General features: G+C 38.1%; 1 protein-coding gene across 1 annotated transcript; it reads right to left on the bottom strand.

Annotated features, from left to right (window-relative positions):
• Positions 1-4,199: 4,199 nt before the first annotated feature.
• LOC115693317 (transcription factor bHLH120-like) lies at positions 4,200-5,484 on the bottom strand. The gene is made up of 3 exons (XM_030620282.2): positions 5,110-5,484; positions 4,644-4,988; positions 4,200-4,504 (listed from the first exon to the last, which is right to left on the bottom strand). Exons 1-3 carry the CDS (start codon positions 5,461-5,463, stop codon positions 4,439-4,441), a joined length of 765 nt encoding a protein of 254 aa, XP_030476142.1. The 5' UTR covers positions 5,464-5,484; the 3' UTR covers positions 4,200-4,438.
• Positions 5,485-17,011: the final 11,527 nt, after the last annotated feature.

Genomic DNA, 17,011 nt, shown 5'->3' with positions numbered 1-17,011 from the left:
GTCTAAAATGAACATGCGGTCTCATCAATCTAAAAATGGTGGAAGGGGCTCATGGAAAAATAGAAGAGGAGGAGAAACTACTCAAAAGGAAAAATATCCACCTTGTGGAATTTGCAAGAACACTAATCATTTGGAGAAAGATTGCTGGTTTAAAAATAAACCACAATGCTGCTTTTGTAAAAGATATGGCCACGTAGAAAAGTATTGTCGCTCGAAAACAAATAATTGAGCCAATTATGATGAAGAAAGAGAAAGTGAAGACAACACATTCTACGTAGGCCAAGCGGCAAATGACAAGCAAAATGATATGTGGTACATTGATAGTGGGTGTAGCAATCATATGACGGGGGATGAATCTATATTCACCGATATTGATACGTCGGTGAAATCCCAAGTGAAATTGGGCAACGGTGCATCAGTCGATGTCAAAGGAAAGGGCACTATTGCTATTGAAACAAATAAAGGCCCAAAATATAAATGTATATCTAGTCCCCAGTCTTGCACAAAATCTCTTGAGCGTGGGCCAAATGATACAAAGTGGATATTCTCTAAACTTTAGAGGAGATGCACGCATTATCTATGATAAATACAAAAATATCATTGCCTCTGTTAAAATGGAGAATAGGAATGTTCCTATTCGATGGAAATATATCAGAGATATAGCCATGAAAGCTCAACTTGATGATTCATGGCTATGGCATCGGAGATTTGGCTACTTCAACTTTGCTGGGTTAAAAGTTCTCCATCAGAAAAATATTATAAGAGATTTTCCGACTATTTCAGAAATTTCAGATGTTTGTGAAGGCTATCTGCTTGTAAAACAACAAAGACAGTCCTTCCCATCTGGTGTATGGAGAGCTAAGAAGCCATTGGAGCTAGTGCATACGGATGTGTGTGGTCCAATGTGGACCCCCACACCCAGTCAGAATAAATATTTCATCCTATTCATCGATGACTATACAAGAATGACTTGGCTCTACTTTCTTCGAGAAATATCGAAGGTATTCTCTATTTTCAGAAAATTCAAGGACCACATTGAGAATCAAAGTGGCCGCAGAATCAAAGTACTGAGGAGTGACAGAGGCATGGAATACAACTCCAGGGAGTTTAATAAATTCTATGAAGACAAAGGAGTTCATCATCAACTAACTGTTGGCTTCGCCTCAGAGTAAAATGGAGTAGTAGAAAGAAAAAATAGAACCGTCATGGAGATAGTAAGGTCTATGCTAAAGGAGAAAGGCATTCCCAATTTGTTCTGAGCAAAAGCAGTCTATATGGCTGTGTACCTCTTAAACATGTGTTCAACTAGAGCAGTTCAAAATAAAACTCCAATTGAAGCATGGAGCGGACGAAAGCCTTCAGTGAAGCATCTCAAGGTGTTCGGCTGTATATGCTACGTCCACATTCCTACTCAAAAAAGAAGCAAGCTTGATGAGAAGACCGAAAAAGGAATCTTTCTCGGCTATAGCGACCAATCAAAATGCTATCGGGTTTACAACCTAAAAACTAAGAAGGTGATGATTAGTCGAGACATCGAGTTTGACGAAAATACTACTTGGAACTGGGAGGAATAAAAGATCGAGAAGAGGTATGTCACCTTACCAGACATACCGTCAACACGTGAAGAGTCAACCTCACAAAAAGAAGGTGAAGTGCCGAATACCACCACTCACGATGTAACACCACCATCCTCTCCAAGAGTGATGCAGGAAGAATCTACTCCAGAATCTCCTATTCTAAGATAAAATCTCTTAGAAAAGTCTATGAAACATGCAACTTTGCAGCTGTAGAACTCGAGAACTATGAAGAGGCTGCCAAACAAGAAGTTTGGATTAAGGCCATGGAGGAAGAAATCAAGATGATAGAGAAGAATGAAACATGGGAGCTCATCGACTTCCCTAAAGACAAAGAGATCATTGGCGTCAAGCAGGTTTACAAGACAAAGCTCAATGCAGGTGGATCAATCCATAAGCATATAGCAAGGCTCATGGCGAAAGGATAATTGCAAAATAATTGTGACGCCGCTCGTGACAAATGAGAAACTATTAAAGGAAGATGGAGCATAAAAAGCCGACGCCTCCCTCTACAGAATTATGATTGGTAGTCTATTATATCTCACTGCTACACGACTGGACATCATGTACGCGACAAGTCTACTATCACGATTCATGTAGAGTCCGAGTCAAATTCACTTTGGAGCTGCCAAGAGAATTTTAAGATACTTATGAGGAACGACAGATTATGGCATTTGGTATCGGCCAAATGCAACGGCTAAGCTTATTGGCTACACCGACAGTGACCGGGCAAGATCAGCTGACGATAGGATAAGCACCATTGGCTATGCATTCACACTGGGCTCCGAAATATTCTCTTGGGCATCTAAAAAACAAGACTCAATGGCACAATCTACTGTTGAAGCTGAATACATCGCGGCTTCTACGACCACTAGTCAAGCAATATGGCTTCGAAGAATTCTAGAAGACATTGGAGAAGCATAGACAGAATCAACTCCGATATTTTGCGACAACAAGTCCGCGATCGCAATATCAAAAAATCCTGTCTTCAACCAAACATATAGAGATCAAATATCACTTCATCCATGGAGTGCAAAATAATGGAGAAATCGAGCTCAAATATCGCAAGATCGAAGATCAAGTCGCGGACATATTCACTAAAGCACTACTGCCAGCCAAGTTCGAGATGTTACCAAGGATGCTTGGAGTATCGCGAAATTGGATCAAGGAGGAGTGTTAAAATGTTGATCCAATTTCCTAGAAAAAACCTGAAAAAAAAAATCTAGTGCTTGGGCGGCAAAAGTAGTGACCGGAGTTCACTAATTTTGTGTTGATGTCTCTAGTTCTACACGTGGGAAGCAAGAAAAGCCAACTGTAGGAGTCTTAGGCAAAGAAAAGTTACCGAATGTCTAGTTGTTGGGCAGCTGTCTCAGTTGGTCAAGAAGTAGCGGTGGAAAAGTAAAAAATGTTGTGCTTGAAGTCGGTGAAATTCTTCTATATATATAGGGCTTAGTGGACGTCTAACTAGTATCAGAAAAACAAGGAAAACCTCTCCTTCAATTGTATTACCAACTAATAAAAGCCTTTTATTTTTGTTCCCTTGTGCTTCATTGCATCCACTCTCATATGGCCTTTGTTCCTTGTTATATTTCACACACACTTGCACACACGCTTTCGCAAATAACCAATAAGAACATTTTTTATGTACATACCCTCTTATTGCAGCAATAATATCAAAAAGTCGACCTTCCATTGACACAGTCCTTCTCTCAGTGAACACCAAATTCTATTCGCAACGAGCGTAAACTCAGCTCACTAACCACGGTCTCTTCTTTGGCTTTTACTGGATGTTTTTTGTTCAGGTTTTGCAAACAAACATTTCCCCAATCTTTACTATACCTAGCATTATCTTAGAATATTCACATAATAGTCGAAATTGAGACGGCCAACAAGGAAAAGTAAACATACTTTTTCGGCGACTACAAGTTCAGTATATACCGATTCCAGGTTCTGATGATGCACATGGATTCTTTCAACCCAGTGGAAAGATTGTTTCAATTCCTCTACCAAGATATGCTTGTGTAAAAGATTTGCCATGCTAATAGATAAAATCAACTACTACAATACGAAAGGACATATCACGAGGACATGTCCTTTGCAAGTGATGTACACTGCTTAAGAGTTAATAGGAAAAATCTCTCTCTCTCTCTCTCTCTCTAAGAAAAAGCCTACCCAAAATCAAAGTCTTAGCATGCATTTCCAGCACACAAACTCATTTATCCTAAGTAGTTGATGGACCTAAACAAGTAAATATTAATGCTTATGCATGTATGTGATCGATAAGATCAGATATCATGAATATATGCTTCCCTGCTTGAATTGTTTCTGTTTGTCAGTTTCAATCAGCTGAAAAGAAGGAAGTAGAATCCGTGAATGCTACATTTGCCCAATATTCAAAACCTAATGAAGTACTCAGCAAAATAGTGTTTCAATCCTAATCATTCGCATGTATATAAATCCTAATTAAGATCAGATGCATGCGGAGGATCATATATATATCTTCTACCTATCAGATGCACTATCATATACCACGACCATGTTAATTAACTTTTATATACCACCAATGAAAATCACGACTCCGGACATATGGTGTATGATGATTCAAAGTGATAGGCAGGCAAAATGTACGCGAAAGACAACTCAGCACAGCAACGTCACTCGTTTCTCAATAGAGTACACCAAGAATGTGCAATAATTAATTTATTACATTCACATATTCTAATAAAGCACCGTCGCCAACATTACCAATTCCTGGCCAAAATTGCCTGGAAGAAGGACTTGAAGGATATGAAGACATACTTAAGATTCATGTCATCCAGAGGAAAGGTTCACAAAACTAAGATTCCTGTCCAATCTGAGAACAATCAAGTTGTTAACTTCATCAATTTTTGTTGCAGCTCAGACATATTGCTATTTCCTCCATTGGTTACCTGCACAAATAACCCCAATATAGCATAGCAGTTTCATCAATTAGTGGTTAAAAAGAAAATCCAAATGACACCCTAAAAAGATTGGCATTATATGCATTAGCAAAATCTTTGAGGGATTATTCTCGGGGCTCACAGGTACCTCGGCTTTGATGGAGTGAAGAATCCTGTCGCTCACTTGCATCGAATTGCAGCTGATCACATTTACTCCTTCTTCGGACAATGCTTTAAATGCTCTAGATAGAGGGAGCCCTTGTTGCGAGGCGGTGTTTATGAGAATTTCGACTCCTGCCATGCAAGGCTGGACCATCACAGTGTCATCCCGAGAGCAAGCATTTCTTGAACATTCAGGTGCATCTGTAGGAGCACCCGAATCAGACAGTCCCTTCAGCTCATCTCTCTTGTCACTTAGCGCTTGGATCTTGTTCTGCATATGCCTTATGAAGTTGACTGTCTCATGAATGTGATCAGAAATAGATCTCTTTCCCTGCAAGAAGTGTTATATCCCATTAAAAGGCAGTATAATTCCACACAAAAGCCAGCAGAGATTGCTGTATTGCACAAACTTTAACAAAAGAATGCGTAAAAATGAGTACAGGAGAATTAACCTTAAGAAATTCAATTGGGAGTTGTTTCCTTAGAGATCCATAAAGGGTAGCCATTTCTTGCCTCCTTTGCCTCTCAATATCTCTGTGTATGACTTTCTTGTTCTTGTTGGTGTTGACATTAGGCTTTACGCCAGCCATGGATTTATCGAACGCAGAAGACATTTTATTACCCTGTCGGTCATGATCATCGAGCGTCTCGCCCATGAAGAAGTTCCCATCTGGAGGAGAAGAAAGTTGGCATAGGATATCATCATAGTCATCAACTTGGTGATGTTGTTGGTGGGAATCAAAAGAAGGGCATTGGAAGAACTCATCAGTTTGGTCAAATGGGATCGTAGTAGTAAAATAACTCATGTTTGGGAAGCTCCTCTCCCTCTCTCTCTCTCTCTCGTGAGATGTTCTCTCTTTTATAATTGGGATGCTGCGGATATGTTTATTTTGAGCATGATGAGATCTTTGATGGGCCTGAGGCTCCAAGATTTTGTGCTTTTTGATAGACAGATGTGACTCAAGAAATAACGTCAGTGTTTGCTGCTTATTAAAATAAAGGTTTAATATTTTTCTTTTGGAACTGTACATTTGGGGGGCTGGTCGAAACCCACATCATATTCACATGTAGAAAATCAAAATATGTCATTTTATGCTGAAATAGACTTGGGGCAGATTCAAATTTTGGATTTCACACATTTCTTTTGGTCCCACTAAAGAAATGAGAGTCAATAAATATATCTGCTTCTTGATTTATGGTTCTCACATTAGTTCTAGATATCGTTGCACTCTTTTCTGCTTCAAACTGCAAATCCTCATAACAAAGTACAATCTTCTTTTGCTTTTTGGGTTGCTGAATAAGAATCAAAATATGAAATCAGCCGCTTGCGGACACGTTTCTGACAAAAATGGGAAAGTATTCTAATTATTAAGTACATGTTTCTTTCTGACCATCGGATGGATGGGCAAAACAAGTTCAAATCACAGGGGTATCACACCTTTTATTTGGAGAATCACTATCACCCCCATTTTGAGTACCTTGTGATGACCAGCATATAGTGGGCTGGAAAGTTATATGTACGGATATCAAGAGGAGAGAAGAAAACAAAAGGTATCAAAAGTTTCTCTTAGACAGTGAGAAAAATGGCTAAACTTGGAGTGATATGTTCTCGTCCAAGAATCGAGAATCGAAAACTAGATCGGTGGCCCTTGGAACTAGATTGGATTGACTAGTTCGATCCGATTCCTGGAGGTGGCATGTTCAATTATTTTTTTATTGTCCTTAATATTCAAGACAAAAATATAATAAATGAGTTACGTGTAACATTATAGGTTTTACAAAGATTTTTTCAATTTGTGGCAAAATTTGATTGGAATAAGCAATTACTGTTATGTGTTTTGATTTGTTCTTGTCATCTTACTCACGTATATAAGTAAACATATTCGTTCAAACCTTGAAGGGCTTTCCTTTGTGAAATGGAAGATATATGAGAGGATTTTTTTTATTTACAGATTTTTAAGAAATTAAAATTTTTTTTAAAAAATTAGTCCGGTCCGGATGGTTTTGGCGGATAGTTCTACACCTAAAATTAGGAATTGGACTGCAATACATCGGTTCCAATTTTATGGAATTGGGAACCAAACTGGTGTTCCATGGAACTACCTAAAACCGGCCAGTTCGGTCAGGTTCGAGCGGTTCCCGGTCCAAGCGGTTCCCGGTCCAAGCGGTTCCTTAGGCCAAATAACATTCTTTAGTCAAGCAAAAATGTTTATTTTATGTGAATTTATTCACAAATCACACATGTGATGCCAAGATGTTGATATATATTAGGGGTGATCGGTTTCGACGTGAATAGGTTATAGATCTGGAACCTAAAACCTACCCTGTTAGAATCAGTTCTCAGGTTTTAGAACCTGAAACCTACCATGTTTGTCCTGGAACCGAATCTAAAATATATCTTGTTTTTCCGGTTCGGTTCTAAGGTCTATCCGAGAACCGTGTTTCTTTTTTTGTTTCATTTTTTACAGCAAAATAATATAGCAACAAAGCGGTTCAATGTGAAAGATAAACAATAGCGAGCGAACAAAGGTGAGTCAGGAATGAGCAAGGGTAAGCTACAAGCGAGCGAGGAGGGGGGTGAGTTGCGAGTGAGAAAGAGAGAGAGAGAGAGAGTAGAGAAGTGCTTGAGTGAAGTTGAAGAGAACGGAAAAGAGAGAAAGATTGAGAAAAAGTTGTCAAGCGAAAAATTAGGGTTTTTAGGCTTTAAGGAACAGGTTCCAAATTCAATCCGGTCTGCCCGATTCTTAAGTGGTTCTTCACTTAAAATCGGGAACCGAACCGATTCCAACGGGAATCTGGAACTGAATCGGCTTTTAGGGCAGTCCGATTTGGTTCCCGGGTATAAACAATCTGATTACACAGTCGTAATATGTACGCCCTTCCAAATTAAAAAATTGCAACTACTTACATCTATTCCAAAAGTAAATCCTTATCGCGTGCATAATAACATTTTTTTTATTCATATTGCTCTTGAAAAATGATCTTCCGGGACAAAATAAAAATCGAACAAAGAGAGCTTACCCGAGTTGCGGATGGACTTGGTAAAACCTTACGAAACTTCTTCGAAAGACAACAATATGGGCATGGATTACTTGCCAAGTTGAAATGATGCTCCAAAAAAACAAAAAAAAACAATGTTTTTATTATGTTTTGTTAAAGTGATCATTATTGAGAAGAGGGAGCAGGATTAGGTGTGACAATTCGATGATGAGGACGTGGGTCCAGAGTGTTTAATGCATCAAGAAATTAAAATGAAGGAAAATCTGGCAAATGGGAATGCGGGACAACACACGTGTGAGCGATTTCAGGAGGAGCAGATCACCAGAAATGGCAGTACCTCATTTGATTCGCTCTCATTATATGCTTTAATTGCTATATTAATCAATCACGTATTTTTTTCCTTTTTGATCACCCGTACAGGTTTAGATAGATATGCCCAACTTGATGTGGTCAAGAAAATCGATCTGATGCGACCACTTGATCAAACAATACTAAAGTACGAAAAAATAATGAAATTAAGTGCAATGACTTATGTAATTAATTTAAGGTGATCGGTGAGGTTCATTCAAAGATAATGACACCGATCCGCCGGACAACAAAAAACAACACTAGTGTAGTATATCTTGAATATCAATCCTGGTGGGAGTAGTGGGAGTAGTTTATACTTTGCACTTTACATTGGTTAAAAATGGGTTATGACAAAAAGTGGAGAACTCATATTATAGGAGTTGAAATTAATCTAAAATCTACATTAGACAAAGTCTCATGTTATGCATTATAGATTAGATGAAGGTGTGATTCAATATTTAAACATTCTAACGCTCTTCCTCACGATTAAGCTGAACTTTGACCCAAATCTAAAGCGTGCAAATATGTAATTGGGGAGACAAATAACGCCCTGAAAAAATTTGAACTTTGGACATCTTGCTCTGATATCATATGATATTTTGTGGGATCATTGCCAGCTGTTTTAAAAACTTAAGCTGTTAGAATGAATGCATGATTTAATATTTAAATACTATAACATAACTGTTACAAATCTATAGTCGCTCTATGGAAAGTGTTCCATCTTCACGCAAGTGTGTTGATTGACCATTTATCAGATAAATTGAATTCTTAAATGAGTTTGTTGTATCTGTTGGGGGAAAGAATGTTCGGGGATGCTCCATTAGGTAAAAGTTGTATTCCTATCATTTGAATTGATTTGAAGAGCCACATCGCTAAGGAGGTTTCCCGATGGTGCAGAGAAGTCAATCCTTCAAAAATATGCATGTAGTCGACTTTTAAACTCATTAGAAAGCTATTTAATTGAATTCACATACATATAATCTAGTAAAATAGAATAAAGCGTCCACCATTAAGTTAGGCACAACATCACTTGCTAATTAGGTTATGTTGGCAAAGTTAAGTCCAACTTGTACCACCAACTTATGATCGACTTTTAGTTTGCCTTGGTAAAGACTGGTATGTTTCTTGGTCTAAAAAAAATGACACGTTTAGGATTCATTTGTTTCACGGAAAATAAATAATTTTAGATAATAATTTCCTAAAAATGATCCATTATGCCGCTTATAAAAATGGATGAATAAATAATATTTTCATCGTCTACAAAAATATTTAGACATAGATTGTTATCGAGAATGAAAATATTAATCATCGACTAATTATTTTAAGAGATATAAGTAATCATTTTTAAAGAAAATGTTTTCCAAATCATTTATTCTCTGCGAAACAAACGGAGCCATATTATCTTGTTACTAGTTAGTCACATGGTTTTGTGATGCGAATATACGTCATAAATACAAATTTTTTTTATGGGATTCCAACTTGGATCCTTAAAAAGATGGTTTATGAATTTGTTTAGTCACACACCCACTCCGATAGCTCGCGTTTTTATCTAGTCAATGAAGTTATTTGGATAGGTTTCCTCGTTATAATTGGACTGAACCGTTTTTCTAATCAACTTAAACTGGTAGGGAACGGGCCAACAATGATCACTTGTAAGCCGGTCCTTACACGCGTAAGAACGGTTGTGAATGGAAGCAAATTATACGGATAATGGCTGATCAGAAAAAAAGGAATAACAAGCAGGAAAAAATCGAGAGGGAGTGCTAGGATAAGAACCATTAACATATGCTCCGATACCAAGTTAAATTAACCCTTTTTCTTAATAATTTAAACTATTAGAGAATGTGCCAACATTGTATTATTGCAAATTACTCTACAGTTGCAAAAATGATACGAGTGATGTTACAAAGCATTGGCTCTTCATCTGATTTCAGCGTTTCATACACGACCTTATTTTCTGTACAAATGGCGAGAGGCATGTTTTTCACGGATTGAACACGGGTTCTTATTGGAAAAATATAATCTTGACAGCACGTTGTGTTGTTACTATGTTGATCTTCGAATTATTTTTGTGTGATCTCATTACTTTGTCAGACGTGATTTTGAATCGATTCTGTGTCTCCCATGTAGGACTCAGACTTATATCGAACGAGGAGTATTGACAAAAAAAAAAAAAAAAGATATGGTAGAGGTATGCTATGCTTTCGCTTTCTAACAACTCCAGCTAAGACTTTCTAACCTGCCAATACGGATAATCATAAGAAATGCTAAGACTCAGATGCCTAGCTCCACAAAACCCTAGTTGATCCAGCAAAAATAAAGTTAAATGGGCTGGATTGTCAAATGACTTCTCTCTTAACATGCTTCGCAATCAAAATTTGACTATTTCTTTCTCTTCTTTTTCATCATAAAACTCAACTTGAATGCCAATTTGACATTGGTTTTGCACAATTTCAAACCACATTGCCCAATTGCGCCGTTTTCTATAGTTATATATGGTATGTTGAGATTCTCATCATATCAAATAAGTTTAAAAAAGAGAAAAGAATTCAAAGTAGGCCACGTGAGTTATGTAGGACAAAATTATTCACAAATAATTACGAATGACGTCATCCGCACATACTATATTTAATCTGTTAAATTAATGAAATGAAATCTCCTGTATCTTTTAGTGGTTGTACATCTTTAGATGCTTGATTACGACATTATAATATCCCCTATTAAATTCTCCATCTGAGGACAGTAAGTTGTATTCTGCTTTTCTGGACAAGCTAGAAAGACAGAATCGATTGGAAAGTGCACGACTGACATTGGAAACATTATTAACTTCTAGCAAAAGAAAAGAGGAAAGAAATGGAAACATTAACAAAGAAAGAAGGACAGATGACCCAAGGGACCACGTTATAATTGGAGGATATGTTTACGCGTAGGAAAAATGACACAAATAATATCTGAATTTTGGCCCAATGTATAATTAGATGACTGAACTTTTAATTTGTTCGATATAGTCCCCGAATTTTAGCCTAATGTTCAATGCGGTCCCTGGACTTTTAGTACATGTTCAATTTAGTTCCTGAAGTATATGAAAATGTTCAATTTAGTCCTTCCATTAATTCAAGTTCTAGGATATTGTATATTTTTATATAGTCCATTGACTAAATTGAATATGTACCAAAAGTCTAGGGACCACATTGAATAAATTAAAAGTTCAGGAACTACATTGGATAAATTAAAAGTTAATGGATCAAATTGCACATTGGGCCAAAATTCAGGAACTGTTTGTGTTATTATCCATTAAAAGTAACCATTTACGAAGCAAATTACATCAGGATTTTTTGGATACCCAGTCATCGACGTGAACGGGATTAATATGCATAAAAGATGGGAATATTAAATTAGGAAAAAAACACACATGATTAACCCAAAAAGAACAAATTAATCTATCACTTTCACGTGATCGAGAATTCATTTGTCAACTCAAGGGCAATGTGCTCCCCTAGTAGACTAGGGCAATCATGAATTAATTAAACAAATTAAATTAATTAATTAATTAGTGAATTAAACAAAAAGGTGCAAACCAAACCCAGCAATGCCTAGAGAGAGAGAGAGAGAGAGAGAGAGAGAGAGAGAGAGAGAGACAGAGAGTGAAAGGGATTCCCGCTTTTGAAGCAACAATTTCGAGTCACAGTTTAAATAATTATCAGGAGATGTATCTCGAAAAATGTCTTCTTCTTTTTTCTACTTATTTATTTATTTACTCGTGTGGCCGACCGAAATTGAACGCAAATGACGAAGTCAAAGTTCATTAACAGTGAATCTAGGAACATAAAAACAAATTAATGTTCAACCAGGAAAGACAATATGAACATGGCAGAAGGGAGACCATGCAAAAAGGCGCACGTGGAGAATGCAATTAATCATTACCTTAGTATAGCAGTGTGAGCGCAAATCACTATCAAAATTAAGAAAATGTGAATTACATGATTAATTGATGTCTACATTGCCAACGATGATTGATCAAATTCTTTCCTACACTTTCTATCTTGAAAAGGACTTTGAGTCGTTCTGTGGCATGAAGAACATGTTTTTCATTGTTCGAGGTTCATATTCGTGTGAAATGTGTGGCTATATATCTGACCTGTTAATTAATCAGGTGGGTAAATCATCTGGTAATGCAACGCTAACGATGTTTTCAAGTACAAAATTTGGACACTGATTACTTGATTTGAAAGAAAGACGTGAGAGGATGTTCCTACCAATCAAGATGAGAATATGCTAGCGACCTAAGATAGATTCACCAAAATACCGCATCTAGTGAAAGATTTCCGTGGGTCCAATGTTATTAGACAAAATAATGATTTAATATTTAAAGTATACTTATTTCTCACTCGAACGTTGAATTTTGAATTAAGACTCAGCACGAAAATATATAGTACGGGAGCCAAATAAGGGTGCGTTTGATAATCATTTTGTTTCCGGAAACAATTTTTTCTCAGAAATGATTGTTTTTATTCCATTCCCGGAAACCATTTCTAAGCATTTGAAAGCGTTTGATAACTGCCCAAAATTTCTATTCCTGAAATAGAAAAAGAATATAAATGCGTTTGGTAACTGCGAATTTTTCTTTTTTTTTTCTTTTCTTTTTTTCTTCTTCTCCTTCCTTGGCCCATGGCTAGGTCGCCGGTGCCGGTGAACATCCACAGGCCAGGGCCAACGAGGGCGTCGCTGCCCTCGCCGGCAAGGGCAAGGGCTGGACTCTCGCGGCCTGAGCGAGGGTGGCTTGTGGCTTGGGTGAGGGCCGCCCTCGCGACCTGGGCGAGGGTCCGGCGAGGGCGACTCTCGCCCAGGCCGCGAGGGTCCAGCCCTCGCTAGATCCAGCGAGGGCGGCTTGGGCAAGGGCGGCCCTCGCCCATGCCATGAGGGTCCAGCCCTCGCCCTCATCGGCCACAGGCCAAGAAAGAAGAAGAAGAAGAAGAAGAAAAAAATTTCTTTTCATTTTTTATTCTTGTTCTCAGAATCAAGAATCAACCTCTTTTTTTATTATTGATTCTATTTCAAAATTGATTCTGAGAATAAATTTGTGCCTGGGAACAAAAAATTTACCAAACGGATTTATGTTCTTTTTTTATTTCCTGGAACAAAAGAATAGAATCATACATTATTTGGCCGGTTACCAAACAGGCCCTAAGGGGCCATGGAAGAATTGAACTCGGAAAGTTTTGCTATGATACTATGAAAGATTTTGTAAGACCACATTCAACTGTAGTAAAAGCTTAAATTATTAGATGATGGGGGTGATTTAACTTTGAATATTCTAACATTAAGTAAGAAATAATTGATGGGTGATTTAGCAAACTTGATTACTAGGATTTCTGGATGACCATCCAGCTAAAACAGCGAAGTGGGTGATAACGCTGATTTAATATTTAATTCTTGTGAGAGAGTATCCAAAGCTGCTCAGATGGCACCCACTGCAAATGGCAATCAAAATTAATGATAATAGTTCTTGATGAAGTGGAATTTGGACATAGTCCGTCCGTGAAAGATCTCATCATTCTCAGGGTACCACGTAAGAATGAGAACCAAAACCCTAGTGTAGGTGGCCAAAATGATGGTATATATAGAGAGTTCTACATATTTCGTGCATCTAATTCATATAAATGATTTTATTCGTTGACCTCACAAACTAACTTTATGGATAAATAGGACGAGACTGAGTTACAACTTCCGTCTATCTTAACAGGTCTTTCTTATGCCAAATTTCACTATTGTCATGGATTTTTGTGCATTCATATTAAGTGTGCTTTTTTGTGCACGCTGTTATTACTCTTGTTTATTAATCTCAATGGTCATAAGTATATAAAGGAAGTACTATCTGGTCGAGAATATGTCTCGATTTTGAGTAGATTTCGTAGTTTGAGTAGGTTCATAAAAAGGGTTTCCTATTTTACCTATATACATATATGAAATTCTACTATGATAACATATACAACAGAACAAACGAGGTGAGTAACAGATTTTCTCTTCATGAGTTTTCTTAGTCAATTCTCTATGAGATTGTGAGATCACACTTTTGATTTGCTTTGGGTGCAATTGGGGACTAAAAAACACTTAAGCAATTATAAACTCTATATTCTCCTCATCAAGGAAAAATTCCAAATAAGGACATGAAGTGCTATCATTTTTTCAAATAAGGGTCTGAAGTGGATGTTATTTTAAATAAGTACCTGAAGTGCTATCATTTTCTCAAATAAGGACCTGAAGTGAACCTTGTTTCAAATAAAGGTTTGAAGTGGCTATCTCAATCTCAATAAAAAGCCTAACCTCACTTGAGTCAAAGGCATTTTCGTCTTTTAATTTTTTTATTTTTTATCTTTCTATTTTCCTTTCATGTTTTTTTTTCCATAAAAAATAAACTAAAAAAAGCTAAAGTTAAAAAGAAAAAGAAAAAAAATAAGAGGAGGCAGTCCTCCCTCTCGCCTGTGGCCGCCGCCCCATAGCCGGTGGGCCGACGACCATGGTCGACGGGGTCACTAGCGCCTCAGCGAGGGCCAGTGACCCTCGTCGAGGGCTTGGTGGCCCTTGCCAAAACCGGGAGAGGGTGGCGACCCTCTCCTAGATCTGGCGGAGGGTCGCCGGCCCTCGCCATGGTTTGGGTGAGGGCTGGCAAGCCACGCCCAAACCGGGGCGAGGGCCACCGGGCCCTCGCTGAGGTGCCACCACCCCACCGGCAATGGCTAGCAGGATCATTGCTGGTGGGTCATTAGTGATGCCCGGCAGGATCACCAGCGCCTCAACGAGGGCTCGCGACCCTCACCCATCATAGGCAAGGCCATGCTGGCTCTCACCAAAATCGAGAGAGGGTCGTGGCCCTCTCCTTGATTTGGGGCGGTGACAACATGCGGAAGGTCCGCCACCTATATTTTTTTCTTTTAAAAAAAAACTTTTAGTTTTCTTTTACATTTTTTAAATCTAATTTACCTAAAATTTAGATTAAAAATGAGATTTTGATCAAAACAATGTCGTCTTAATGCTTAAGTTAATCTTAACGTCACGTAGAAGAGAGAAAATATTAAAAAAAAAACACATCAGCATTTTTCATTAGTCAAATTTCACGGACTAAACGGAATGACTTGATCGCACCAATTTGATAAGTTTTAGGATTTGATTGCACTTTTTACAAATTTTAGAACTCAATCGCACTTTTATGACAAGTTTTAAGACTTTTAATATACTTACCCCTATACATTTAACTCGAATACATGAGAGGGATTCCTAGTTTGACACCCGAATGATTTATGGTGTGAGGTTGGTTGATAAATTTTACTTCTATAACTAAACAAGTATTGAAAATCACATTTCGCAAAGAATGTTAACATCCTTATTGCATGCATTCGAGTCCAAAAACTAATAAATTCTAACCACGGCGTTAGGCCAGGTTCAGAATCAATTTGTACACTAAGGCTCCGTTCGTTTGGCGGAAAATATTCTCCTTTTGGAAAATATTTTTCCGGAAGTCATTTTCCTGGAAAATATTTTCCCGGAACATAATTTTCCGGTGTTCGGCGACCAATATGAAAAAGTTTCCGAAAATATTTTTCGCTGGCGACCGGCGGCGGGTGGCGGCGTCTGCGGCCGGCGACCGCGACCGGCGGCGGCAAGCAGCGGCGGCCGGCGACCGACGGCCAACGTCCGGTGTCCGGCGGCGGCGGCGGCGGGCTGTCGGCGACCGGCGGCCGGCAGCCCAGCGGGCGACCGCACCGGCGGCCGGCGACCGGCGGCGGCGGCGGCGGCCGGCGACCTTAGTGAAGAAGAAGAGGAAGAAGCTCCGGCAAAATGATTTCCGCTTTTGAAGAAGCGGAAGTCATTTTCCGTAGACTTAAGCTATTTTGTAAGGTGGGGAAGGAAAATATTTTTCCACGGAAAACGTTTTCCGCCCCCCGAACACCGGAAAACCCGGAAAATATTTTCCGGGAGAATATTTTCCGCCAAACGAACGGAGCCTAACTTTGGTTCTAGTTACCTAAACAGTACAATATTGAGTCTTCAGTTTCATTGGCTTGGTTCAATCTATTATTGTTATTATTATTATTATTATTATTATTAGGCGAACTTCATCTCTAACCCCTTTTTGTTTGCCTTATTTATAATATATTTGCACTCGTCATTCGATTCTCTATGAACAACTAAAGATCCAAAGTGTATACAAACAACAAATTCGTGATGATAAATGTTACACGTTCCCAAGTAGGATTTTATATGTTATCAACCATGGTCAATTATATTCTAGAATATTACATGCCGACGTGAGCGTTTACATTATCTAGCAGACACATAATTCCCCAATATTCAGAAAATAAATAAATAAAACTTAATTTATGTTTGCAATATGAGAAAGTATTTTGTGTCTCGGTTTTATACCAAAAAAAAAAGAGGTTAAGCTATGTTATAACTGTGCCAGAATGAAAAGATTAATATGTAGGTTTATGATGACCTGTGTCCTAACTATTCATTAGTTTATTGATTCGATTGAGTTATCATAAGGAAATGGGGCCAATTAAAAAAAAAACATCAATTTTACCTTGAGTAACAATTTTGTCCGAACTTTTTTTGTTTCAATAAAAAATACCAACTTTTACTCGAGTCTCAAATCTGGCTCCCCTGATGTGAAATTTTCAAATTGTTCGGGCCATATTTGGGATTTAAGTGAAAGTTTGTGATTTTCTATGAGACAAAAAAAAGTTCGGGCCAGAATTGTCACTTAAGGAAAAATTGGTGCTTTTTTTTGGGAATTAGGTCTAAGGAAATGACCCTCTTAATTTATCCCTAGATAGGTATGATCCATGTCCATATGCATTAATAGTACAAGAATAATGGCAATAGGGTTTAAGATAATTGGAGGTACCGACATCCTACAAGTAATAGGATTGAACATGTGTGCAACATGGTCATGACTCGTGCGAGCATGTCCTTGAAATGGACCGCCACCCCAATCATTCTTTGATG

The sequence above is a fragment of the Syzygium oleosum genome, unplaced genomic scaffold (assembly GCF_021117445.2).
Source record: "Syzygium oleosum isolate NSW1041296 unplaced genomic scaffold, Sole_v2.1 Sole_v2.15, whole genome shotgun sequence".
Lineage (NCBI taxonomy): Eukaryota > Viridiplantae > Streptophyta > Magnoliopsida > Myrtales > Myrtaceae > Syzygium > Syzygium oleosum.
This window is presented reverse-complemented; position numbering and strand designations above follow the sequence as displayed.

What these genes read in the sequence shown, in the direction of transcription:
- LOC115693317 (XM_030620282.2), bottom strand. Translation starts at nt 5,463, where the DNA reads ATGAGTTATTTTACTACTACGATCCCATTTGACCAAACTGATGAGTTC. An exon ending in TCCCAATTGAATTTCTTAAG is followed by an intron (nt 4,989 to 5,109) that starts GTTAATTCTCCT and finishes CACTTCTTGCAG; the next exon opens with GGAAAGAGATCTATTTCTGA. An exon ending in TTCACTCCATCAAAGCCGAG is followed by an intron (nt 4,505 to 4,643) that starts GTACCTGTGAGC and finishes TTATTTGTGCAG; the next exon opens with GTAACCAATGGAGGAAATAG.